We start from the raw sequence: 26,362 nt of genomic DNA, 5'->3' as shown, positions 1-26,362 counted from the left end.
TGAAATGCGAGCGGTACGACGGTGAAAGATATAAGTTTAGTTTTAGAAACGTTTAAAGTCATTAACCAGGATGAGCACCATGAGCTTCCCTTATGAAAATCGAATTTTCCTTTTTACTTCCTTTGTTTTTCCTTTTTGCTTCCTGAACAGCCTTCCTATAGACTTTTCCTTTCTTTTGACTAAAGGAAGTTTCCTTTGAGCTCACCTTGTTGAGACTTTCCTTTCTTTTGACAGAAGGAAGCTCATTTTTAAACTGGCTCTCTTTGGCAATATCAATAATGACCTTCCTTTGTTTGTCCTCAAGTAAAGAGAAAGTAAGTTCTCTTTACTCTTTCTGCATCATACCGTCTTTTTTTTGTTCTTAAGCGAAAACATACGAAGCTCATTTTTTTTTCAGCTATACTTCTCATTTTTTTTTCTTTCATTAGTATCCCTTGCACTTTTTTAACTTCCGAACTTTTTTGAATAAACCAATTATACATTTATCAAAATATACAAAATCGCATTCGTTTCTTTGTTGTGTAAGTAAATATCATTTTAATTTTTTTTTCATTTTTTATAAATTCATGCTTTTTTTTTTTTTTTTTTCACGCGCTAGATCTTATTTTTAGCGCAAGTTTCTTCTTAGTCACCACACAAGGACCAATAATATTCACCACCTTCCTTCCTTTGTCCTTAAGTGTAAAGATAACTTTCTTTTCATTCATTTCTTGTGCTTATTTTTGTGTGTGTGGCATTACTTGGTCTATTTCTTGCCCCTCTGAATTTTTTAAGATAAAATATAATACATTCAAGAATTTTCATACATGTTAAAGAATGCCAGGTGGTTCTAATTCATCGCTTTCGCAGCCCGCTGGTTCGATGGCGATGCATGCGCGAGACGGCATGTACATACATCCGTGACCGCTGCTTCAGCACTCTGACACGGTACGCAACAAAGCTCGGCGCAGGGCTGGCAGGGTTCGTCAGTATTTGCGTCGGCATTGCAGCGTGGCAACTCTTGGCTCGCAGCGACGCCAAGGGCGACGCTGTTAGCAAGCGCGGCCTGCTTCCGTCGTGATTTAGTGCACTTCGGTACGGCGCGACGTTGACGTCGCGCAAGTACGCTTTTACCGTGGTGGCATTTCCAGTGCGTTCGACGGGTAGGCGGTTACCGCAGCACCATCGATAACGGCTTCAAAAGCCTGCAGTTAAATGCACTTCACGATGTGCCTAGTACCGGATGTCACATTGTTCACGAAAGTCAAGCTCGTTTACCTCCTATCACAGTTTAAAGACCAGCAATTAATACGTCAGCGACGTCGGTACGTCGGTACCACCACGCACAGAAGCCCCCGCAACCGAGGTTACGAATACTGCCAGTAAAACCAACGTTCTCACGGCGAGTAAAACCAATGAAGATTGACATGCACCACAAGAATTCCGCAGCAAAAAAAAGAGCGCTGCAGCTGCTTGTGGCAATAATTTGCTTAAATTATTTTGTGTTTTGTTACGCATCACATATTACTACTAAAAAAACAAACGTTTAAGGTTGTTTATAAATTATAAGTTTTATTTTGAAAGTTTGTGAAGTTTGCAAAAATGCATTTAAAATTTTGCAATGGCGCTTGAGACTCTAGCGCTATCGTTTTCGTGAAAACAGCCGGCGGCATGCTTCACTATGTGTTTCATGACCGTAGGAAGTTGATTGTTCGCGTTCGTTGTATTCGTCGTGTTTTCTTAGCGTGAGTAGTGCAAATGGCCGATCATGTCTTGGTTAAATGGGCGACCGCTACCCTGTAAGAAACCTACAATCAAAAGAACTGCAGGCGAAACTGATGGATAATCCAAAATACTGGAAGATTATTCCAAACCAAGGGGTACTACATGCCCAGTGGAAGGAGGAGTCGTACTCTCCTACGTTCATTCTCGGAGTGGGTAAGTAGTCAAACGTCTCTTGTCTCTTTTCGTATTCGTGTCTTAATAATGTTTACCTGTGAAACACCTTCCTTTGCTACTCGCGGTGAGTCGTGTCGCGAAGTCGTTTACATGCCCGCATTACGACCGCATTGTGTTAACCGGCAGGTGACAGTAGTGCACATGGTGAAAGAGGTAGACAGTTGATTCCGGGAATTGCGTGAAATTAAAACAAAAATGCATAATGAGCTGAATTTGCGGAAATAAGAAGAAGAATAAACGCGGCTGCTGTCGTTGCGTGGACCTGAATTCAATTCTCGGTGTTTCGTGATAACAGGAGTAGGCTTCCCAATTTGGGCTCTATAAAAAAAAAAAAAAAAAAAAAAAAAAAAAAAAAAAAAACACCCTACGCGCATCGCGTGATTCCGTTCTCTCAACGGTAGGGTCCTCTGAGCAGCGTCACCTGGCGACAGATAGTGGAAATATTCTAAAAATGAATAAAAGCACATTTAAAGCCTGCCGTACTCGTTGCCTCAGTGGCGCAATGGATTAACGTTACTTACCTGAGCACTTGGCGAATGAAATGTATGTTCGATTCCTGTGTGCACATTTTTTCGAAATTTGTTTTTTAAATTGCAACATTAAAATAAGCTACTAATATCTTTCTCGAGGGTGTTCCCCTTTAGGTTGCATCATGTGATGTTTTTAATTCTTAATACCCACAAAACCTGCCGTGAACACAATCGCAAGACAACAGAATGACAACGCTTACACTATTTAATAATTTTCAACGTAATCATTTCCTGCCTTTAGTGAGTGTATGTTACCTTTAGGTTGCGTTCAGACACATCTCTCAGTAACAATCGCCGTTTAACCCGCTCAGAGGCAACCAGTGACGAGAAAGAAGTTGCGGGACCCTACCGTTGAGAAGACGGAATTACGCGCCCGCATCGTCGTCTCGGAAGGGTGCGGCATGGAGAATGGCAGCTCCTTGATTATTGAAGCTGATTTAGAACAAGTTTTAAAGATGCCCAGGATGCTCGTTCCGAGACAATTGGTAGTGTAGCAGCGAAACGGACGCTTTCACAGCTGCAGGCGACTGAAGTTTAAGCAGATAAAAGCGCCTAACGTGTTGTCGCATTCATTTACTTTCATATTCATTTGTTTGTTTCTTTTTATTGAAGCGTCAAACATGCTTCCTTTCTTCGCTACCAGCCATTCCTCAGATTTCGCGCAGAGCGAGAAAACTTTATTAAAAAAAAGGGGAAAAAAAAGTGTGTGTGGTGGGGAGGCAGTGTGTGGAGTCTCCATTCTAAGACTCCAGTGGCCTGGGCTGCCGCTTTTGCCTGAGTTACCAGCCTACGCTGGGTTGCTAGGTCAGAGCATAGCAAAGCAAGCAGTGGTATCAGTTACCAACAGCATAATGCTGCAATGATTTTTAGCTGCCGATGTAAAAGTTGCTCCCAGTGCATGGGGTACGGCCAACAGGTGGAAGGGCACCGCTCTCTCCACTTCATTTTCAATGCTGCCGTTGCACTTTGCCACTACTTCTGGATGAGGCTATCTGCCACGGGATCGCATGCTCCCTTTCATAAAGCTCACGACTGTACATGGGTACAATCCCAGCATTCATGGCCGCATTTCAGTGGAGGTGAAATGCAAGTTGACTGTGTACTGTATGATGTCATTTGCACATTAAAAAACCCCAGGTGAGCCCACCACTACGGCATCCCTCATCGCTATAGCTTAAGTCGCTTTGGGACATAAAACACCATGAACCTACCATACAGCAGAGTGGCTATGTTTTACGGTATGCGTGGGGGCTCAAACTGTTTTTCTGGAAATGCATCCTTTGTTTTGTCCACTACTGCTCAAGTGGGCATTCTGCCCACTTGAGCAGTAGTGATGCTGGATGGTGTCAGCTCGCAGTTAAACATTACCATGTCCTTTTATGTGCCAAGGTTTGCTCAAGGGCTAATGTTCCTCCTTAAGAAGTGTTGCTTTGAACCCTAAACAGTGTCCATGCTACGTTTCTCTTGTCAGTGGTCTTCATTTGGTCACTATTTTGCTAATCTCATGTGTGGAACCAGATATCTGCACAATGCGTTATACTGAATAATTTTTGTATGATGCATTTGAGTGCAAATACAATTTAGGGAATAGACCTTGCCACATGTCGTTTTGCAGGAAAGGTGCAGCTGTGACAAAATGTCTAAGCCAACAGATGCAAAAAAGAGAGTCCTGGAGCTTGAGGATGAAGTGGGGTCTGCAAAAAAAAAAGAATGAAGAAATATAAGGCCGCAAGAGATGAAGCACGTCAGATGCTTGGTATGTGATCGCTTTTTTCTGAAGCCATTGGAATGCTGATCTCCATTGCCATGAGACTGAAATTATTTGCTGTGTCACCAGATGCTACGTAAAGCATAACAAATTCAAGTGCTAACTCTTAAATGAATAAGACCTCTTGGTCTGTAGCACGTCCTAGTAAAAGCACCAGTAAGATTATGTTGCTGCAATAAGGTTCCCCCTACACTGAGGATTAGGATTGGTGTTCCTCCTGTAGTGGTCTTTGCGACACATTATAGGTGGTGTACAGTAGTGCTCAGCTACACCGTGGCGCTGCTGCATGACGCTACCAACCACCATTCTTGCAGTGCACGTAGCAGATGAACTGCTGCCACTCCTGCTCTGCAAGCATGCTTTGTTTGTGTTACAGTGACTTGCGTGTCACATGTCATTGCTTGGGATCGGCATGCATCTGAGATTGAGCCTGTTGTCGTATGTGATAGCTGCATGGAAATGCATGGTAAACAAATGCCACTCAAGGTGAGCACCTGTGCTGATTTGTGCTGCTCAAGCCGAGGCCGAAAAACGGGCGCGGGATTGGGTTCCTTTCTGTTCTGGAGTGGTCGGTGACAACAACCCTCCAGTGAACCCGGAGAGCTGCATTAGGTTCAAACACATTCACGGGGTATAAGTTGTAGCCAGATGGCTGCGGCAGGTCAGTGGTGCTCTTGCATTACTGTGGACGGCGTATCTGAATGGAACCCTTGATTCCCTCAGATTTTAACCTCAGAGTCTCCTGCAAATGATGAGGTGCATCTAGAATGAGCGCAGGAGGGACACCAAAAAATCTAAATTTGTATGAAATTATCATATGTGGCCTCGTCCTGTCTTGGACCTTGGAATCCTTATGGCATGCGCTTCATTTTCCTGTGCCATTTTGGTCACTTAGGTGGTGCTTTTTTTTTTTTCACAACAGGAAATTTATGCTTGTCCAAGCTCGGCACCTGGCTCAGCAATCTGCCTAACTTAACTCGGTCATTACACCATGTTAGCAAATGTCGACACGAAAGACAGACACGAGATAGGTGAAGCATGGGCTATCGAGTATCAGCTACACACTCGAGTGTCAGCCTTTGTCCAAATGTATGGCGTATTGCTGCCGCCATACATGTATATTGCATACTGACCTCTTCAAGGCCCTTGCTACCGACAAACTGTTTCAGGGATGTGATCTGACTAACTTCTGTTAAAGCGCTCACAGCTATCTCGGCATCATCATTCGCACCCATGAATTCATTCTAAGCAATAGCAGCACCCGTCAGTTGCACTGTAGTTACAACGTCCTCCGCAGTTAATTCAATCCAGGCATTTCCACAGCGAACAAAGAGATCAGAAGTGGGATGTCAGCATTGGCTTCATCAATTGCTATCAGCATCCCCTAGATTATGTACCGCTGATAGGGCGCCTTGAGTGCGTGAGTGATGCCAGTGTCTAGCAGCTAAATTTTGAATGGCGCATTTGGTGACAGAAAAGGGTTGGTCATGCAGTCAAGGGCAAAGAAAAGGCTTTTCTCCTGTGGTGAATGTTACATGGGCTGTTGCTGCTAGTGATGAAATAGTATGTTTTGTTCCAGCTTTCCTTTTTTGTTTTTTTTTTCAGATGTTGCTGAGCTGGTCAATCAGCTGACGGAATCCGTTAATAATGCTGCGTGTACAACACAAGCAGTTGTGCTGCCAACCGAGGCTCAGGTTAGTTGCTTTAGTCTAGTGTCTGCATGGTTGTGCTCATTACTGCCTTTCTCGATGAAACTTTTTTAAGGGTCACACAAGAACTTGGTTCTAGCTTTATGATAGCACTGCCACAAGTCATGCACTTCCATTGAGAAGTGTGCAGGGATAGGGAAACGAGGAGCTCATTATCCATGTGAATGAAGTCAGCAGTCACTGAATTCAGAGATAGGCAAGAAGCAATGCTCTTTATGATTGGTTGGCTCTTAGGGTTTAATGTCCAAAGCGACTCAGGCTATGAGAGATACTGTAGTGCAAGGCTCTGGAAATTTCGACCACCTGGGGTGCTTTAACGTGCACCGACAACACAGAGCACACGAGCACCTTGCGTTTCGGCTCCACTGAAAAGCGGCTGCCCTGACTGGGATGCTGTTTATGAGGCTGGGCTCATAGACTGCATAATTAGTAGCATAATGATATTTTTAAATGAATGTCAATTTGATAGAAACGACAAAAGACAGACAGTGCTATTTTCTTAAATTTGTCAAAACAACCATGAAAAAAATCCCAACTGCTTCCTTTCATTTTAGTGACTGTTAGTTCATTCGTGTGTATATTGATTTGGAAGAGTTTTTGTGAAAGCTGTAGTGATCGGAAGTGCAAGGTTACTTTTGTTTACGCTTCCTGTTGAGCATACTTCGCTTGGGCTATAGCAAAGCCCTTTTCATCAGAAAAGAGATTTCCATTAGCTTGTTTAATATTCAGCAATTTCTTAGGTTATCGATCTCGGAAGGCCATCTTTTTGCATTACAACTCGAATGACGCAGCTGGTGCTCCTCTAATCAGTCATTTTAGCGACTTGGGCCAGTCATCATGGTATTCAAGCTAATGTGCATATAACCCACTTGCAGCCACCTGCAATGTCACTCTGGCAAGTCAAAGGCAATTAACCACCATGGTATTGCCAGGAGGGTCTCCTTTGAGAAGGAGTTGTGGCTTCTTAAGCTGATCCAACAATAGTTCAATTTCACTTTAACCCCTTGAGCACTATTATTTCGAGATTTCTAGCTAAAATTGCTTAAAATTACGATATCGTTAAAGGCCCCATTACATGAAAATTTGTTGTCTGTGTTGTGAATGAAACATCAAAAGCATGGCGCTGGCAAGTGGCATGGCAGAACACACATTCTTCGATGATTTGTGTGGCTTAACGAGACCACATGATATCCAAAGGTTAGGAGGAGCTGCTAACTCCGGTCGTTCATTTGAGGTGGGAAGGTGAAATACGAATCAACATTCCAGTGCTCTTCAATGCTGAGTCAGGCTTGCTACACCTAGGCTACGCAGACATGTTGATACAGCTTGGTTATGTTGGGTGGTAGCCTACACTGGTCGCATCATACCCTTAAAGGCGGAGCTTAAGTGTCCCTTTAGTTTTTATTTTTACTGCTGGTTTCTATTGGTAGTGTAATAAAAAAGGAGGTATCCGAGACAAAAATATTTGAACCAGAAACTACGTCAAATGAGCGCAGTGAAGTTTATTGCTCATTACGTGAAAAATCAACTGCCCGCCAATAAGCAGCAATCTAGTCGAGTAACATATAGCGAGGTAACTGGAAATGTTTTACAAGGGACGACCAAGAATGGAAGCCCAGGGGGTTTCATCGGAATGTTGTCAATTTTCATCCACTGACACAGAACTCGCAATAGTATCGTCTGAGCTGTCATCATCTTCGTCGGAAGAACTACTCACGTCATCACTGTCGTCTTCACTTCCCATAACAATGCAAAAATTGGTGTCTGAGCCATCTTCGGATGGCGAGGATGGCAACGAAGAAAAGCTTCTTTCCCGCGATGACGGGCCAACAGTGCATGCGTTGCCTCTACCAGGCACCATTTTTCTCATTAAGGCTGCTTAAAAGGCTTTCAAGCGGTAGAACAAAAAGCAGTTAACGGGTCAGTGGTGCCATCTGTCTGATGGCGCATGACCTAAGCCACAGAGGAGCGCTGTACTCACCTAAAACTCTCAGGGTGAGGATCTATCCTGCAAGGACAAGCACTCGTCCAAAATGGCTTGAGGGCATCTTTGCAAGGACGAGCTGCTTGTCCAAAGCGCTTGAGGGGTTAAATTATGAAAGCTACCTGTGCAAGCTGGAAACTAAATGTTGCCTCAAAGTAGCACATACAGAGCAGGGAGTGCATGCTTTTGCTAAACCTTCATTGGCAGTTTTTTTAATTGGTTGAGCTTCTGATGTACAAAAAGGATGTTAGTATTTTTAAACAGGAGGTGACAATGTGGGCACTGTGCTCTGTCTAAACTGGCTTTTAATGGCCTTTGCAATGTTAATGATGAGTAAATCCCTTTATTTTCTGACTTAAAATCTGTTTTTTTTTTTTATTGTTGAAATGCAAGCATAAATTAGGTCGTTAAAAAATCTCTTATTTCTTGTTTTTTCTTCTGCTATAGCAATGCACTATTAGCGCTCAATCCTTTGCGGGGCATTATGTGCCCTGTTTTTGGCTAGTTACTTTAAATACATATTACACAATTGTCAGGTTACACTAATAAAAATGTTAAAAGATGTTTGGCCTGATTCAAAATTAGATCAAAACACCGCTCGGGAAGGTGTCAAAAACATCCAATAGTTTTCGTATGCCTTCATTGTTGTACATGTTAAAGTACGGCTTCTTGAATGTGTATTTTTACTTGCAAACAAATGACCTTAATTATGCATTTTGGGGTTTCTTTGAATGTTCTTAAGCTGGTCTAAGTTTTTTGTTGTTTGTAAAGCCCCTTCATTTTCTTATTGCATATCAAGGAATATTGTTGTATGTTACAATACTGGTCATAGTACTAATATTTGCTTTTTGTTCTTGCAGGTGCACATTGGCAGCAATATTATGGTAAATCAGCAGTTGATTGACCGCATGAAACTCAGTGCGGGCAATCAAGCAACAAAGTTTGCGTGTAACTTGGTGCGGGTTGTGTTCTCACCTGAAGAACTGGAAGAAAGCTCACTCTATGGCCGTGTCTGCAATGCCCACAGGGAAAAAGCTCCAAAAAAGGCACTGGGCTGCCCAAAATTGGATGCTGTTATCTGTAAGTCCTCGAGCTCATAGCCTGTGCATGTGATGCAAGAGCATTCTGAAATATTGTCCAAACAGCTGACTTTTCAGTGATGGTCAGGGCCATAATGCTTGCCTTAATGCATAATGCTGTGGGGCCTGCATGGCGCTCACACTGTTCGTGCTCTGTATATTTAATTTACAAAAGCTAAGGAAGGCTGGATGGACTCTAGCTTGTTCATTGCAGTCATGCTTCTAATGTTGTTTTTTTTCTTTTTGCAGCCTACACCTGCTTACTGAATGGAGTACTAGCCAAGGTGGTCACCGGCAGTTGCGCAAGTTTGCACTGGGATTGTGGACAGTGATCCAATTTTTTGTCGCAGGGTCTTCGAAAGCAGGCCTAATTGCAAGGCCTAAACAGAGGAAGTACATCTATTCAAATAAATATAAGCTCATACGAACAAATGTTTCAGTCTGAACCTACTTCCTTCGAACATCCACCAAATATCCCATAGTCATCATTCCTTCGAACTTCCTTTGAACTAATAATTGGCCACTGCCTGTGAACTCAACTCAAACTGACAACGGTCTGTTCCCTGGGAGCTCAAAGGAAATTCACAAGAAATTCACAGGATGGTCAGAGAATGTTAATTCACTGTGAATTCAAAATCAGTAGCCAATTCTCAGTTCAGAGGAAGTTGCTTCCTTCTGACTTTTTTGAGTTCACATTGAACTCAAAGGATGTTCCCATTTTTATAAGGGTTACTGCGTTCAGGTCCGATTGTAGGAATTGGCGGTCACTGTCATCAATAATGTTACGGTAAATTACGCAGTCATCTGCGAAAAGACGAACTTTAGATGTTACACAGGCAGGTAAATCATTAATATAGATTAGAAAAAGCAAAGGACCAAGCACGCTTCCTTGGGGTACACCAGATGTCACATAAGTCGAAGAAGAGTTAGAATTATTAACTGAGGTATACTGAGATCTAGAAGAAAGAAAGTCCTTAATCCAGGCGAGCACATTAGGGTGGATGTTAAGCTGTGCTAGTTTTAGTAAAAGTCTGTGATGAGGGACCCGATCGAATGCTTTTGAAAAATCCAGAAAAACTGCGTCGACCTGAAAGCCTGCGTTAAGTGATGTTTGTAAGTCATTAACAAAACCAGCTAGTTGAGTGTCACATGAAAAACCCTTGCGAAAACCGTGCTGATATTTGAAAATAATGTTATTATCTTCGAGGTAGTTAATGACTTGGCTATGAATGATATGCTCTAGAAGTTTGCAAAAGTTACTGGTTAACGAGATGGGTCGATAGTTAAGTGGGGAGGAACAATCACCTGATTTGAATATAGGTATTACCTTTGCTACACGCCAGTCATTAGGAATTAGTCCGTTCGATAACGACTGCGAGAATAAACAGGACAAGATAGCGGAGATGCTTCTGGATGTATTTTTTAGTATCTTATTGTTAAAGCCAAGGTGATCCGAGCTACTTGTAATTTTGAGATTGTTTAATAAAACTGAAATACCTGCTTCGTTAATAACTATGTCAGGCATGCAGATGTCATGAAATGTAGTTAAGATAGGAGACGAGCTAATGTCTTCGTTGGTAAAAACTGATGAGAAGGTAACGTTAAGAACCTGAGCACAATCGGATTCATTGATTATGACGCCGTTACTGTCGGAAAGCAAAATGTCAGGGTGAAAGCTAGGATTTACGATGCGCCAAAATTTACGAGGGTTGTTGGTTAACAGAGAGGACAACTCATGATTGAAAAACTGACGTCGAGTGGATTTTAATAATAACTGGTATTCTCTGTCGCATTTCTTATACCTTTCCCACGTGCCTAAACTACCATCTTTTTTGGCCTGCCGATAAAGTCGCTTTTTTTTTTTTTGTTATTCATACGCCGCAGCTTGTGATTAAACCATGGTGTATTGCTGCTACATCTAATGGACGTAAGAGGCACAAAGTTGTCGATAAGGTTAGTAAGGGTAGTTTTGAATAAATCCCAATTTTGCTCAACAGTGCGCAATAAATATTGATTTTTGAACTGGACAGCGAAATAATCTAATTCAGTGTTAATTCTTTCATAATTAGCTCTGTTGTAACATCTGATTTGTTTAACAGTAGTTTTCTTTTCGTTAAAGGAACCGGTAATGCGTCCTGTTATTACGTCGTGATCAGAAATGCCGTCTAAATGAATTATGTCTGAACAAATATCAGGATTATTTGTTAGTAATAAATCAAGAATGTTTGCGGTGCTCGATGTGCGACGTGTGGGATTGGTGATAAGTTGCGACAGCGAAAAATCAAGACATGATTGAAGAAACATATGAGCTTCGGTTTCACTCGCTGCGACGGATTGTGTAAACCAGTTTATGCTAGGGAAGTTGAAGTCTCCAAATATGAGCAGTGTAGAGTTAGGGAAACGCGTACAAATTTCACACAGGATTCGATTAAATTCAGCAGAAAAGCAAACAGTCATGTTAGGAGGACGGTAGATAACACCAATGGTTACATCAATTGAAAAGCACTTTAAAGAAACCCATACACATTCAAGAATAGAACTAACCGTCACAGGTACAGCCAACAAATCGTCTTTTACCGCCAAGAGTACACCACCTCCTCTACGGTTTTGTCTGCCATTTCGAAAAATACTAAAACGTGTTTCGGTGACAAAAATGGTGTTATCAGGAACTAAGTCAGTGAGCCATGTTTCAGTTAGCGCTATTACTGATGCGGAGCATGAGTCGATCAGCGAAGATATTTCAAAAACCCTTGATACAACAATTCTGATGTTAGTGTAAAGAAAAGCACCGGTTTTATTGGTATTACATGATGATCTTTCTGAAGAACTGAAGCTGGTGCTTTATCTGGGATAAACGAAAAACGTCACTCTTCTGTGGAATGGTGAAAAACGCAGACTACGCGGGCATCCTGAGTGTCCCACACATAGACGTCATTATTAATATGCAGACGAATGCGGTCACCTTCCTTTTTTACAGATTTCGCGTACTGCCAGAGATTACGGCGCTTTTGTCGGACGGCCTCAGAGTAATCACGAGAGATGCTGTAGTTTGTGTCCTTCAGCTTGGAACCGTTGCTCAGCACCAAATCTACGTCTTTATCATTATAGAAGTTAGCAATGATAGGTCGCGTCTTTTGTGCCGAAAAACGACCCAAACGATGTGCTCTGACGATCGAAGTTGGCACCACACCAAGCTTAACCGAACAAAATTCACCTATAATTTGCTCCGAAGTAGCCCACGTTTCATGGTCTGTATCTTTGATTCCGTAAAATAGAACATTTGACCGCCTAGATCGGTTTTCTAAGTCATCAATTTTGTCTTGCATTCTAGATAATTCTAGGTTAGGGGCTAATGAGGACTGTGCAGATGGTGCCAATTCGATTTTGGATTCCAATTCAACCACACGCTTTGTTAGTGCATCCAAGTCATTGTTCAGGCTGATGTGAATGTTAAGGACCTTATTCAAAGATTCCAAGATGGTAGTATGGCTAGCTTCTATACGTTGGACCGCAAGAGCAACGCTGTCCAACTTTTCCTCTCGTGCTTTATTCATGGGCCCAGGGTTGGGTTCAACGTAACCACCAATAAGTATAGAGGCGCCAAAGGTACATCAATGCAGTACGAGCACGTTTGAAACAATTGTGTCTATATAGGATTCAGGGGCCACTGAGCGCTTCGGTTATGTTTCGCCGGTCACCGACTCAGGTATCCTTGAAGTCGCGAGCATTCAGGGCCCCTGAGAATCTTCCAGCAGCACAATGATCTTTTTAAGGAGAACTCACACGTCTTTGCCCCTTAATTGCGTGCATATAGAGCGCATCGTCAAGAGCGCCGGCAGAGTTTGTGGATATAGTCTGTCATCAAAGCGTGTCTGCATACAAATTGCCAATAATCCATTGAGGGCAAGTAATACAATAGTGCCAAATTGGTACACAATCTAATTAGAGTATGGCCAACCCGATGGCAACCTTTAAATTTGGGCGGGCTACCACCCAAATTTGGCCTCCTGACGAAAAATTTGAACTTTTCAGAATTGGACCAAAATTGATGTCTATCTATAATTCAAGTAAGGTCAATTCAGTGCAACCTCTAAATTTAGATGGGCCACCAAAAAAAATGTGACCTTGTCAGAATTTTACCAAAATCAATGTCTAACCTAATTCCAATAAGGTCAATTGAGTGGTGACCTCCAAATTGTGATGGGCCACCTCCAAAATTTGGTCACTAGGTCTCGGAAATTTGACCTCGTCTTAATTTGATCAAAATCGATATCTTACCTAATTTGAGTATGACCAATTCAGTGGTGACCTCCAAAATTAGGCGGGTTGATACTTTCGAATTTTTTTCTTTAGATGCCTTCAAACTTTATCTTATAATACGAACCGAAACGATTGCAACCTCTCCTGCATGTAGCGATTTAACCACGATTACTCTGAACGGGACAGTTGTTTAATGAGCGCTACGGCCGTTCGCAGTGTATAACATACAAAATAACACTCCGAAATTTTCGGGGAAAATAAAGGTTTCAAATTTCACTGGGTATACAAACGTAAACAGGAAGAGCAGCTCGAGCAGGAGTGTTAATGTGTAAAATACAGGGCGGAATATATCTTTAATATACAATCAACTAAACCTTATGCCGTATGGATACCGTGCACTCTATACCAGTCCAGAGGGACATATTGCGTTCTGTACATGTCACGTAAACAAGAAAATCAGTCAAATTGTTATCGGCACTAAAACATCGACAGAAGTTGAAGTGGATGAAAATATTTCTAAGAAATGCGTCATATATATAGTGTCTTCATTAAAACGATGCTCTGAATATTAAAAAAAAAGCATTCATATTACGGCCAAATTATTTACGCATGCATGCGCACGCATATTCTCATCAAAACCTCTGCTTTATAGGTGTGGCTTTGACGAGAAGATATATGTGCATTACGGTGAGCCATGCATTGCAGTCGGTATATGGTTATACCTAGGGGGTAGATATTTAGGTTTAAACAAATGATTACGAAGAAAGTGCGCAGAATTTATTTTCGAAAGTTTGTTTTAAAAGGAACATTTTGTTGTACACTATGCCTAGTCGGCTATTGAGCAGGGCTAGCATTTAGTAAACGGGTGTGTATAAATCCCCATTGTTTTTTGCAGGCGTCCCTTAATTAGCGCAAATTATTTTAACACACTGGCTTTTAAAATGACTACCGCTTCTTTTCAACCACCCTCTCGAAATTTAGACACCTTTCTGAATTTCTAATCACCGGGGAAACCCCTGCCTTATGACGTATCTTTCCATTACGTTGCCTATATACGTCTGTAGGTTGCGCTCCATCTAAACGCTCTACCAATAGCCGCCATTCTTCGTCTGCCTTCTCAGTGATATTCACTGTCGCGATCCCAATATATCTGGACGAACGCTTATAGATCCCTCGATCGCACTCATGTAGTTGTGGTGCTAAGCATGCATGGGAAATCACTGGCGAAATTTCATATGGTAGATTTTCTATCGCCTTCGAAAATAGTTAATGGGAACGCAGGAAACATTCTATAAAGGTCAAATTTTGCAACGATGAGGAAAATGCGGCCATAATAAAGACATCGTCAGCACACATTATCTCAGGTATATATTATATACCTGAAACGTTTGAAACGTTTCAGGTATATTCAGGTTGAAACGTTTGAGGTATTTCTCGAAACGTTTGAAATGTCCTTCTGAGTGACGCGCGCCCGCTAACGACTCCTATCGGATCACGTTAGTTGCAGACTTTGCGATACAGCGGAGCACGCGTGGTTTATTTTAGGCAGCTGCTTGGGTAAAAGATGTCTCCAATCTTGAGAGCCACTCACGGCCAGCCATAAGTGTCCCTACCATATTTGGTTATATGTGAAAATTATATGGCTGCCGTCCGCGCAACAACGACGTGATTCTCCGCCTTCTCGCTCGAGCTATATATATATATATATAGCAGACCAATCAAAATAACATGAAAACCCACTTTTCTTGGGTTAACCTTCACTTACATTTTCTTTAAACCGGGTTTTTCTTACCTTTGTTGTTGGCAATAGCAACATTCATTCTGGAAGCACAGCTATATAAGTGCTTTACTATAGAAATGAATAAATGTTTCTGATATCTGCGTCAATTAGAAATATACCGAATACTGATGCTAACTAGAACGGCAAGATAAATTCTACGTGATTTTTCACGGCAAATGAACACCGACCGGAGCCGTAAACTTGTACCGCTTAATGCGTATGGATGCGCGGATGTCTTGAGGGTGCCGATGGCAGGAGGTGCCAGCCAGATACGCCCACCCGCAACGGCCGGTAATTCATCTGTAGGAAATAATATTCGCCGCAAATCTTTCTCTCAAACACACACACACACACACACACACACACACACACACACACACACACACACACACACACACACACACACACACACACACACACACACACACACACACACACACACACACACACACACACACACACACACACACACACACACACACACCACACACACACACACACACACACACACACACACACACGCACACACACACACACACGCACACACACACACACACACACACACACACACACACACACACACACACACACACACACACACACACACACACACACACACACACACACACACACACACACACACACACACACACACACACACACACACACACACACACACACACACACACACACACACGCATGGTTCCGCAATGGACTACCAACAAATGTGCTACATTTGCAAGCAATAAAATGGGAAAGAGTCGATACGTACACACATATCAGACTGCTAGCCCCTGTTAGCCTGTCATTTTTTTTTTTAGATAAATTAACCCTTTCGGCAGACATCTGAAGTGCGCGTATATTTTGGCGATAAGGCATGCAAAACAACACAAGCCACAAGCTTCACCATTGCGCAGTCCTAAACTCCTAATGCGCACCCAAGAACCGCGATACATGCAGTGTGGAAATGGCGTTAGCATCACATATTTGGACAGGAGCAAAATTCCAGATGAAAATTGGGGTGTTTAATGGCCCGATATACCGATATGCCGCATGACATGAAAGACGCCGGGTAGCTTCGAATGCCGGATGACCTTATAACCACCGAGTGTTCTGTATATATCGTGAGCTGACGTCAGACAAAACACGGGCGTTTTTTTTTTGTTTGTTTGCTTGTTTTTTGCTTTCCGCATCAATCGAAATATCCCCACCCCAGTCATGGTCGATCCCGCAACCTGTGGAGGTCAGGAACTGAGCACCAAAGCCGTCGAGCCACCGCGTCGTGTCAGGGGAAGTGAATACAAATGCGCCCATGTCCACGAGACGTATTTTCTTTACTTCTATCTCACAAATCGAAATTCCAATCGCAGTACCTGTACCCAAGAACAGGCAGAAAAAAATGGAAACTAACGAAAAGAACATAGAAAGAAACCGGCTCTCAGCAAGGTATACCTGAACGGAAGACGGAACAAGTATAAAAAGATAAGGTGTACGCAAATGGATACAATCTGATACCGCATACAGCTTCAGTTCCACAGATCAGGTATCTCCGAAAAGTGCAGGGGGCCTTTCATTCTTTCCTCAAGAATATAAAGTGAGTCTTGGCACATGCTACTAACACATCGAGTGGGTTGTTACGCATTCCTCAAAGCGATGTTCATGTAAGCTAGACGCCTCTCGCAACCGAAGAAGAAATAGCAGCAAAAAAGGCGCATAGACTGCCCATACATCCCACAATGGAGGTCATCTTGGTGCCGGTAACTCCATTTCGAAAGGGCAGTCATATCTGCAAGGCGCTCCTGTTCCTATAGCTTCACATGATAAAGCAAGCTCAACATCAGTCGCATTGGACAGGTGAGATTGATAGCCTTAACTTCGCGTCCAGGACACGTATACGCCTGCCATCGCAGTACGTGTTTCTCCATTAGGACGCTGTGCCGCCCCGTGAAGGCAAGAGAAACATTTTGATCCTATGCACCTTCACTGCAGGTTAGAGAAGCCCAGACACTGCATAATCCATGCCGATCACACATGCTTTCCAAATACCCATTGGGGAAGCAATAAAAAACACCGCTGTTCAGCTGCTGATATAGTGTTGCGCCGGAATAGGCAAACACATAATCATTTGGACAGAGCAATGGCATATCGTACACCGGCTTTTTTCTCGAAGGCCAATCACCACACGTTCGAAGCTCAACGCTTTGGCGTGCCTTTTAGGACAGCGCAGTCAAAGCAATCACGTATGCATCAAGCAGCGACCAAAATTAAGCTGCCTTTCATTTCCAAAGTGGATACACCGTCACGGACTGACCATAATACTTCTAACACCGTGGGACTGACGGTTGAATGGAAAAGAGCACAAACCGTTATTTTCAGATATTAGTCGCATACAGACAGCGACGCGCAATGGAGCTTTGGCGTAACGTTTTTTTTTTTTTTTTTTTTTTTTTTTCAAGAAACAAGAGTTTAAAATTTTTGATTTGCAAGCGATTTCACACAGAATTGCCCAAAGCTTTCACCGGAACGTTGTCTCAAATCGGGGACGCGTAGTGGTAAAATCATCTTTCGCTATGTTCATGAATTGCCGTACAACACCGCGTGGACTGCGATTAGACACCGTCAAGTCCTGCATGCACTGCAATTTCTTGTGTTGGCCAGCAGCACGCGGTTGATAGTCGGCAGTTGCCACACTCGTATATCGTGCTGTGTGTGTGTGTGTGTGTGTGTGTGTGTGTGTGTGTGTGTGTGTGTGTGTGTGTGTGTGTGTGTGTGTGTGTGTGTGTGTGTGTGTGTGTGTGTGTGTGTGTGTGTGTGTGTGTGTGTGTGTGTGTGTGTGTGTGTGTGTGTGTGTGTGTGTGTGTGTGTGTGTGTGTGTGTGTGTGTGTGTGTGTGTGTGTGTGTGTGTGTGTGTGTGTGTGTGTGTGTGTGTGTGTGTGTGTGTGTGTGTGTGTGTGTGTGTGTGTGTGTGTGTGTGTGTGTGTGTGTGTGTGTGTGTGTGTGTGTGTGTGTGTGTGTGTGTGTGTGTGTGTGTGTGTGTGTGTGTGTGTGTGTGTGTGTGTGTGTGTGTGTGTGTGTGTGTGTGTGTGTGTGTGTGTGAGAGAGAGAGAGAGAGAGAGAGATAGAGAGAGAGAGCGAGAGTGTTTGTTTGCGATAGTATTTAAGCACCGTTTCTGTACACTTTCTAAATTTAGGTACCTGTGAAGTATAACAAACTGCGCGTTTTCAGTCAGAGGTCTATAGGTTAATAAAACTGAAGATGGGCTAGATGGCGCATTGCAACTTGACGAAAGGTAAAAGCGCACAGGAAGACACATACTCGAGAGATGGTTTGTCTTGTTAAGCTTTTTGTTAGTTTTGTTAAACTATAGTTTTGTTAAGTTTTGTTGAACTATCTTTCAAGCATGAGGGGTCATTCATATGCGGGTCGTCTATTTCTCCGTCGCAAGTCATGTGTGTTTCCGTTATTGTTGTCTTAACCTGCCAAGCGCATGTCGTGTGTCTTCTCTCGAGTGTGTGTCTTTCTGTGCGCTTTTACCTTTTCTCAGGTCAGTAGCTATATACATACAAGCTTGTGTAGATCCTTTTTTGCCCTTGTTTTGCCCCTTTTTTGCGCTCCAGAGCGGTTCAGGTCGTCATCCATGCAGCGTATGCTCCATGTTGAGTGAGCGCCTAACCACTCTTTTTTCCCCAAGATTATGCGTCTGGAGCGCTAGTACACAGTTATCACACACTTCATCATCTTCACTTCCACCTGCGTCTTGCCATACCTCCCAATACTTTACCAGAAAATTACTTCAGAGTGTTCAAATCGCTTTTTCCTATAACTTCGCTGCTATTGCTGACGGGCTCCTTTCAAACGTATACAACCTCGACGCGAAAAACGTAGTATTTCTCGCTGTTATTTCGCCTCGGCAAAGTTTGAAGCGTACACAAGATAGCAGTAATTTATAACCACAACAACCGTTGCATATCTGCACTAAAACTTGCCAAACTTTCCAAATCTTCCTCGCAATGGTATACACGGTCGGCACGTTGTAGTTGTACCGCTATGAACGCCGTAAAATTTCATCATCAGCAAAAATTGATTATCTGCGCCTTTCTGAACATGCTAACATATGTCCGGCAGCGAAATAGGCATGTATATCTTCGAAGATTGGGTAGAATGGAGGAAAAATATTTATATTCAAACTTGTGATGTCACCGGTAATAGTAGGTCACCTGCATTTTAAAGTGAATGACTCTGCAGCATATGACGCTGCGATCTTTGCAAAAAATTTAGTCGTCGGCGCTCACAACGCGTATTACTGATGGTGATGGCGACTCGTTATTTTTTTTTTTCTTATCTTGTTCAGTTTATAAAAGCCAATATTCGGTGAGGATGGTCTGTTTGGTCGATAGTGTCGAAGCCTATCGATAGAAGAAAAGCCTCAATTTGCTCTTATTATCCCTTTGATGCTGTTGTAGTTTAAGGATGCGTTGCCGTGAAGTATCCACAACGAATCCCACACGCAGATCATGCGTCGTAATACCTTGCCGATGGCTCCAGCACCCAAGTATAGAAAGCCGATAAGAATATGGCTTGGATTTTTTTTTTTTCGCTAAGCGTTGGCAAGCATAATGCACTACAACACCGATACAGAATGTATTCCTTAGAGTCTCCATGCTAAGAATCACTCTGAAAAATTAATAACGTTCATAAACTTGGAAGCATTATGGCGCAAATATGTGATTTTTCTTCGCTCATCTGCACAAAGGGGTCCCTTCAAATGTTGCGCAGGTAGCTGCACGACGAGTTTGCACTTCGTCATGAAAACACGTGCAAACACATCATTCATGTGCTGCTCTCAAAAAGCATTATCATTTTTTTTTTCAAAAGTGCATAGTATATATATTCTTTCACGTGAAAACTACGCTCGTATACAAGAAGTCCATAACATGTGCTGGTGTGTTTAATTTCGTCGATACCATACCGCGCGCTGTCACAATTTAAGGAAACCCAGACCCGCCCTGTAGAATAATGCCTTCGGGCGTTTGTAGACACATACAAAAAGCGCCCATATATTTTTCCTTCGTTATTTGACCTTGTTTTGGCAATCGGATACCAGCAAAATGACTGAGCAACAATACTCAATACAGGCGTCAAAAACCACATGGAACGAAATAAAGTTGGCTTAATACGCCAAAGTGTAATAATACTTAAAATACACATTTTGAGGTTGCAGGCGAAGATTAATTAGATTTTACACACTTGAAAGAACCTGCTACAAGCATTACCCCGAATAGATATCAGCCTAAACTAACCAGCCATTCTAGGCATCACTTTATAAGCATGACATTTCCACGAGTCCCTTTTTTTTTTTTCTTTTCTTTTTTGCACTTATAGATTCCCTACTGACGTGTAGCGCTATATATATATATAAGCCCAAAGAGTGTATACTTACGCTCTTTCCTTTGCAACCGTTCACTATAAACTCAGGTATGCATAGTCATCGCTTCAATTGATCGAAGTTCGGCGTATATGAAGCTTGTTTAAGAGCGGTGTCACTTTGGACGCGCCCAGGCATTTGCAATGCATTCGAACTAGCAAAAATGGGGACTCCGGAGAATCTATAAGACAAAACATTTCTGCGATTTCTTTCTTTGAAGTTGTCAAAGCGGCAGAAGATTTTCAGTAACTTGGAGATTTCTCACAAAATGGATCCCCCAAACCGCTCATTTGACAGAAAAAAATTTCTGGTCCAGAAACTCGCCCTTTTCGTTGCGATTGGAATTGAAAGCAACAATTTATTTCTTCTCTTAAACATTATGAGCCGTACAGTTGACCATGGTCTTGGTTCTCTTGATTGTGCACTGGGTCCTATTTGTAACCAGATGCTAGCTGTCCATATCGCGGGGTCGATCATTTGCTCAAACGGGAACTTAATCACACTTTATTCATTACAGAATCGACACGTGATTATATCGATGCTTTGTTGGATTTCAGTGACAAAATTTCGTGCAAAATCCTTTTACTGTGTTGAGTCTCATAATCCAGCTTAGTGCAATAATGACGTTCTCTACAGGTAAAGAACTTCGTTAAGCCACGTCTTGATCTCAACTTCGAACTGCAGAGCCGCTAGACATGTCCGGGTGATCGATTTCTGTGCTGCGTGGCATTTGCACGAGACTATACGGTAAAATATGTTTTCCCGGCGGCGTTCTTAGTGCGAAGTTTGGCGACGTGAGCGAATTGGTTCTGTATTTATTGAAAATTTAGTACATTTTGAGTGCCCGTCACGCCCGCTAAGGCTTCAGACAATGCCAGGACGGACCGTGAATTGTACTCTAGGACGGTATACATTAGCGTTGGCGACATATACTTAGCAGATATAGTGTTTTTTTCGGAAGCAACAGTAACACTTTGCACCACCATGTGATCTGTAGATTACCTCTGCCTTCTCATATGTTTCAAGTTCATCGCTGAACTTTCCTGAGATGTACGACCAGAGACACAGACATGCATGATGAAGTAAATGCAGATGGTCTTTCTTTTTTTTTTTTTTTAATAGCAGTGCCCATAATTGAGATTCAAAGGACGGTCTTCAACAGCCTGCAGGAAAGCTTCCTTGCGGTATAACGTTCTTTGAGGCTGAAATAATTTAAAGCGTGGTGCTCTCAGCGCAAGCCGGGGGTGATCAAGAACATTCACTTTTATTTTCTTCAATGCCTGCGGAATTATTCCTGCATTTTGTCCATATTCGCATTTACATACTGCACCTATAGGTGCAGTGTGTAAATGGGATATTTGTAATTGGGAATATTTGGAAGGTCATTATTAAGCATTTTTGTTTATGCGCTGTGGAGCTTTATCGCTCCTTTGAATGCGGTGAACACTATAAATGTTTAAAGCAATAGCCTTGAATGGCTCATGCTCGCGGATCGTGTCCGTCCGTCCGTATACGCTTTCGTTACGTGGGAGGCGGTAGTTGGCAGCTGACATTGCCGAGCACTAACTAGACGTGTTGCTTTCTGACATTACGTTTGGCAAGCGCTGCCAACTCAGGCCTCTGCTTTCATATGGGAGGGTGCATGGTATCAGAGTCAGCCTACCAAGAGCCTTGCATTCACGTTATCCCTATGCCACGCAGACACGTCCATACGGCTCGGTTAAAGCGGGGCTTCTATGTTGGCTTGTAGCTTACGCTATCGCGTCATCGCGTTCGGACCAACGCGCGACAGAAGGCTTTCGCCTCATTGCAGTTTAGTGATCCAAAGTGCACCCTAGAATTTTTTTATTTTGGATTACATTTACCACCACGCGTGGTCGCTGGTCTTTGAATACCAATATGGGCATCTACTGTGTGGCTAATGTTTCTTTATTCGACGCTTTCTAAGCAAACAAACCGCCTCTCATGCACGCCGGCTAAAACAATCTTCAGCCAATGCTTCATAACGACGGCTTTATTGCGGCAGCGTATACATATACTGAGGACAGAATAAAAAGTTATTTCAAGCATGTCTTTAATCATTATCAATGGCATACCGATGGAAGCTTAGTCACTGACTTTGCGGACGGCAACGTTTGTGTCCCCAGTATAAGAAAGTTACAAAATCCGAAAACAATTGGGCTTCGGTGATTCACATCGCTCAGAGGTGATAGTAAACGGAGCTGCATCTTATACATCGAGCTTTCATCCGTTCGCATTACAGCGAAGAGGCAGAAGGTCCCAACACGCGAGCTGCACGGAGAGCAAGTTTTTTCTGTAGACGCGCTAGTTCAAGGCAAAAGCTCCAACTGCAGCGCGGATCGGGCCAGTGCGCCGTGGAAACAGAACGCCCATCGGCGTATTTCATCGCGTTGCGCGCGCGCTCCATCTCTGTTCGGGCGCAAAATGAAATTACAGGGCAGAAGCAGGAAGCGGCGGCGCGCGGGAAATACTGCTTCGCTTCAAGGGGCAAACGGAGCACAGCACGCGAGGGGGATGAGATGGAGGAAAGACGAGAAGAGGATGAAAAAAGAAGATGGAGAAGGAGAAGGGTCATGAAGAAAGACGCCGCTGCAGTGACAGACAAAATCGATAATCGATTCGATTTTGCTTCCCCGCCGCCTCCCGGTTTTCTCTCTTGGACAGTCGAGGGAGGGAAGGCAGCCAATGGCTAGCAGGCAGTTCGACCACTCAAACGTTTTCACTGTCGTGACGCGGATGAGTTTTGCTGACGTCACGCCCCTCCCGACCAAGATGGCGGCTGCGCCGCGCAGTGTGGTGTGAGTCACTGCGCTAGCAGGACGCTCGCACCCAGAAGGCTTTGGCTGGATGGTATACGCCGTTGCCGGCGTTATGGTTGAACGGTATTCTCAAAGCCGCTTCGCGCGGCCACCAAGGTAACTCATTAACGGACATTTCAAATAGCAAATAATACAAGGAATTTCTGCATTTACTAGCAGGAAAATTATATCAGTGAAGTCAGCATACGTCCATGCGAGGTGGCGAAACGTATATAGTTGCAGCCTGCTGATAAGTAATTCCTGGGAATTGCTTTATTAAGGATAAAAATAATACATCGTTGCGCTATGAACTACAGAAGGAATCGTATAAGATATTGCACAAAACTCATAGAGCTATGCAAAACGGTTTTCTGAGCGTGTGATCATAGCAAGTTTATTGAAAAATGCTTTGGTTTTACCATATTCTGATACTTTCGTCGTATGTCTACTGACGTGTTGCAACATACGCAACGATATCGCCAAAAAGAAACACTGCCAAAAACACCCAACACACCAAAAAGTGCCGTTTGCCATCAGCTCGTCACTTACACGATAGTTCACGAAGCTTATACAGATGTTTCACAGCGGTCAAAAATTAGATTTGCCAACGCCAACAACCGGTGGTTTTGCTGAGCAAGCACTAGCAGCTAGATTATATATTTGTGCACTAAAATAACGCCGTCCTCGGGGCGTTCGCATGACAGGTATCAAATATTCAAAGCGACATTTTATTTGTGTTATGTGTGTGCTTTAGGCATAACAAGAATATTATAAAGAGTGATTCTGCGTCTCATTCTTTCTAATTGTTTTTTGCTTATATGGTGGTGGTTGAGTCGAATGGCACCCTACAAAACAATGTATATTTAAGCGCGCCTTCCGCTTGACGGATCCAGTTCTTTAAGGTTAAGATTCAATATTTAAGGTTGTCAATGCTTCCAATGTCAAAACACAAGACGCGGCTCATGTGACGTTATGTGACCTGCACTACATATTGTTACAAGTTGTTTTATTCTTCTGGCATACATATTACAGGACGCGTGTGAAACAAGGATTATCGACAGCGGGGAGTATAGCCTTCAAGGCAGTCAGTTGGATGAAACATTGAAAAAAAAAAAAAAGAAAAACTAAAAGAAGCCAAAAGTTAGAAAAACAGAATCGACCACATAGACGTCACCTTCATTGCAAGGAACATCGAAACGTTTCCATCTGCTGTGAATGTGGCGCGAGAAAAGATACCATTTTTTTTTTAACTTACGGTGACTAAATTAAGGGCTTCATAGAATAAATACACTTTCACAGATATGTGCACAAGTGTGGAAATGCCTTCTTTTGGAAATGCAAAAGCATGAAAGCACAACGTGGTTTTACGAAGAATATATATTTTTTAATAACATCCACGTTGGGCATCGCATTAGCCAATTACAGACCTGTTGATACCGCTTAAGGAATGATGAATGATGATCACTGCATGTTGTACTGCATATAGATAAAAAAAAAAAAAACAATAACAGTCAACATTACACCCGCGGACGCATGCATCGTGCGCGTCAATATGTACACTCCTATCGAAAGCTCCATTTACGACGCCGTTTAACGGCGCCGTAAATGAGTCTCTTTTCACAGTGCTGGGGAAATAAAATGTTTACAGGCTGTAACATGAACCATAACCGTCGAAATGCCAGATCGCGCGACTGGCAGCTACTCTGCTTAACACAGATGCTTGGCGTTCTCGTCACCTGATTGAAGGCACAAAGCTTACCACTATTTATTTTTATTTTCTTGCAGCTGCTAAAACTTCACGTCGATTCGATTCCGAACCAGATCTATCACAGAAATTTCAGTCAGACGAATTTATTTTATGTCGTAAATATAAATCACTTAAAAAAATTGTGGTGTGGTTTCAGGAAAGGTAGAATGTCGAGCTCGAAGTGTAACGTGAGTAAAAGAAAAAAAAAATGATACTATACAACGAAAGTGTTCAGTTGCAAGGAACCAAGTAATATGACGAGCAAAGAAAGCTCGTTTCGAAGGATAGTGAAGGCCAGCCAATTGCATAAGATTAGATTATTTGAAAAGATTGATCAGCAAATGTATTTTTAGGTATACATGTCAAGGTCAGATCTACGAGAGAGTCTTGGAAGGCGCAGATGATAGACAGAAGGCGCCGTGTTATTTGTGCACGATATTTCTGAACTTGCACCGTCGAAGAGGAATAAAATGTTTCATGACTTTCGCACAATAAAGTTTTCTGTGCAGGAAGGGGAGGAGATTGAGGAATCCTTACCCTGGGCCTTGTCAAGCTGACATGACAGCTTTTAGCCCAGATGACCCTTCAGAAAGTTTCTGAAAGATATTGAATTGAATTGAATGGAGGAAGGGGGGAGGGGAGAGGAGTGCACGCAGAGAGATCCTACCAAAAAGCTTTCCGCATTTGTTCGGTTTTCTGTCACCGCTCGTGATCGGACATCGGAAGCCTCAGAAACCACTGGAGAAGGACCATCATTCAACTGCTCGACGGACAGATGCTTTTCCCAAGACCGTCATCCGATATATATATATATATATATATGGAAGGCCAGATCGAAGTAGCGCCATTGGTTTACTATACTGGTTGGATTGACGGCGCCAGGCCGCTGCCTGGAGCCCGGGTTTTTCAAAAGCACGCATTCTTTGGTGCGAAATTGGCAAATTTTGGGGAGCCGCAGCGCTTAGGGTAATCGCATTTTGTAAATTTCATAGAATGATATCACCACTACAGTATTACTCGTGGACTGCTAAAGATCTCTAATGTGTCGAATAAAAAACAAACATAGTAATATATGTTTAGCACTGGTCGAAAACAAAAACATAATATCGTTATGACGCTTCAGTGGTCTTAACAAGGCATGCTTTAGTAAACTAGAAGTATATGCCCACCACATTGGGCGATCGCTGGAAGCCTCGGAACCCGCGCGCGATGCACTCAGCCAGGAGGTTCCATCGGGACCTTGTCGCTTCATCCATTTGGGAACTGAAGCCGCCCCTCCGATAAAAGGCCAGTCCTGCGCAAGCAGCACTGAATGTTGGCGC

General features: G+C 42.9%; 2 protein-coding genes across 2 annotated transcripts in view; one reads left to right on the top strand and one right to left on the bottom strand.

Annotated features, from left to right (window-relative positions):
- The window catches only part of LOC146186459 (homeotic protein ultrabithorax-like), a 449,712-nt gene that overhangs the window by 305,963 nt on the left and 117,387 nt on the right, over positions 1-26,362 (bottom strand). The window lies entirely within an intron of this gene.
- Positions 1,662-9,547, top strand: LOC146186461 (uncharacterized). Its single transcript, XM_084607209.1, has 5 exons — positions 1,662-1,917; positions 4,084-4,224; positions 5,842-5,930; positions 8,790-9,009; positions 9,258-9,547. The coding sequence occupies exons 2-5, from the start codon at positions 4,179-4,181 to the stop codon at positions 9,338-9,340; spliced, it is 438 nt and encodes a 145-aa protein (XP_084463335.1). The 5' UTR covers positions 1,662-1,917; positions 4,084-4,178; the 3' UTR covers positions 9,341-9,547.

This window comes from Amblyomma maculatum, chromosome 6 (genome assembly GCF_055883805.1).
Source record: "Amblyomma maculatum isolate TAMU_Amacu chromosome 6, ASM5588380v1, whole genome shotgun sequence".
Lineage (NCBI taxonomy): Eukaryota > Metazoa > Arthropoda > Arachnida > Ixodida > Ixodidae > Amblyomma > Amblyomma maculatum.
This window is presented reverse-complemented; position numbering and strand designations above follow the sequence as displayed.

What these genes read in the sequence shown, in the direction of transcription:
- LOC146186461 (XM_084607209.1), top strand. Translation starts at nt 4,179, where the DNA reads ATGAAGAAATATAAGGCCGCAAGAGATGAAGCACGTCAGATGCTTG. An exon ending in TGAAGCACGTCAGATGCTTG is followed by an intron (nt 4,225 to 5,841) that starts GTATGTGATCGC and finishes TTTTTTTTTCAG; the next exon opens with ATGTTGCTGAGCTGGTCAAT. An exon ending in TGCTGCCAACCGAGGCTCAG is followed by an intron (nt 5,931 to 8,789) that starts GTTAGTTGCTTT and finishes TTGTTCTTGCAG; the next exon opens with GTGCACATTGGCAGCAATAT.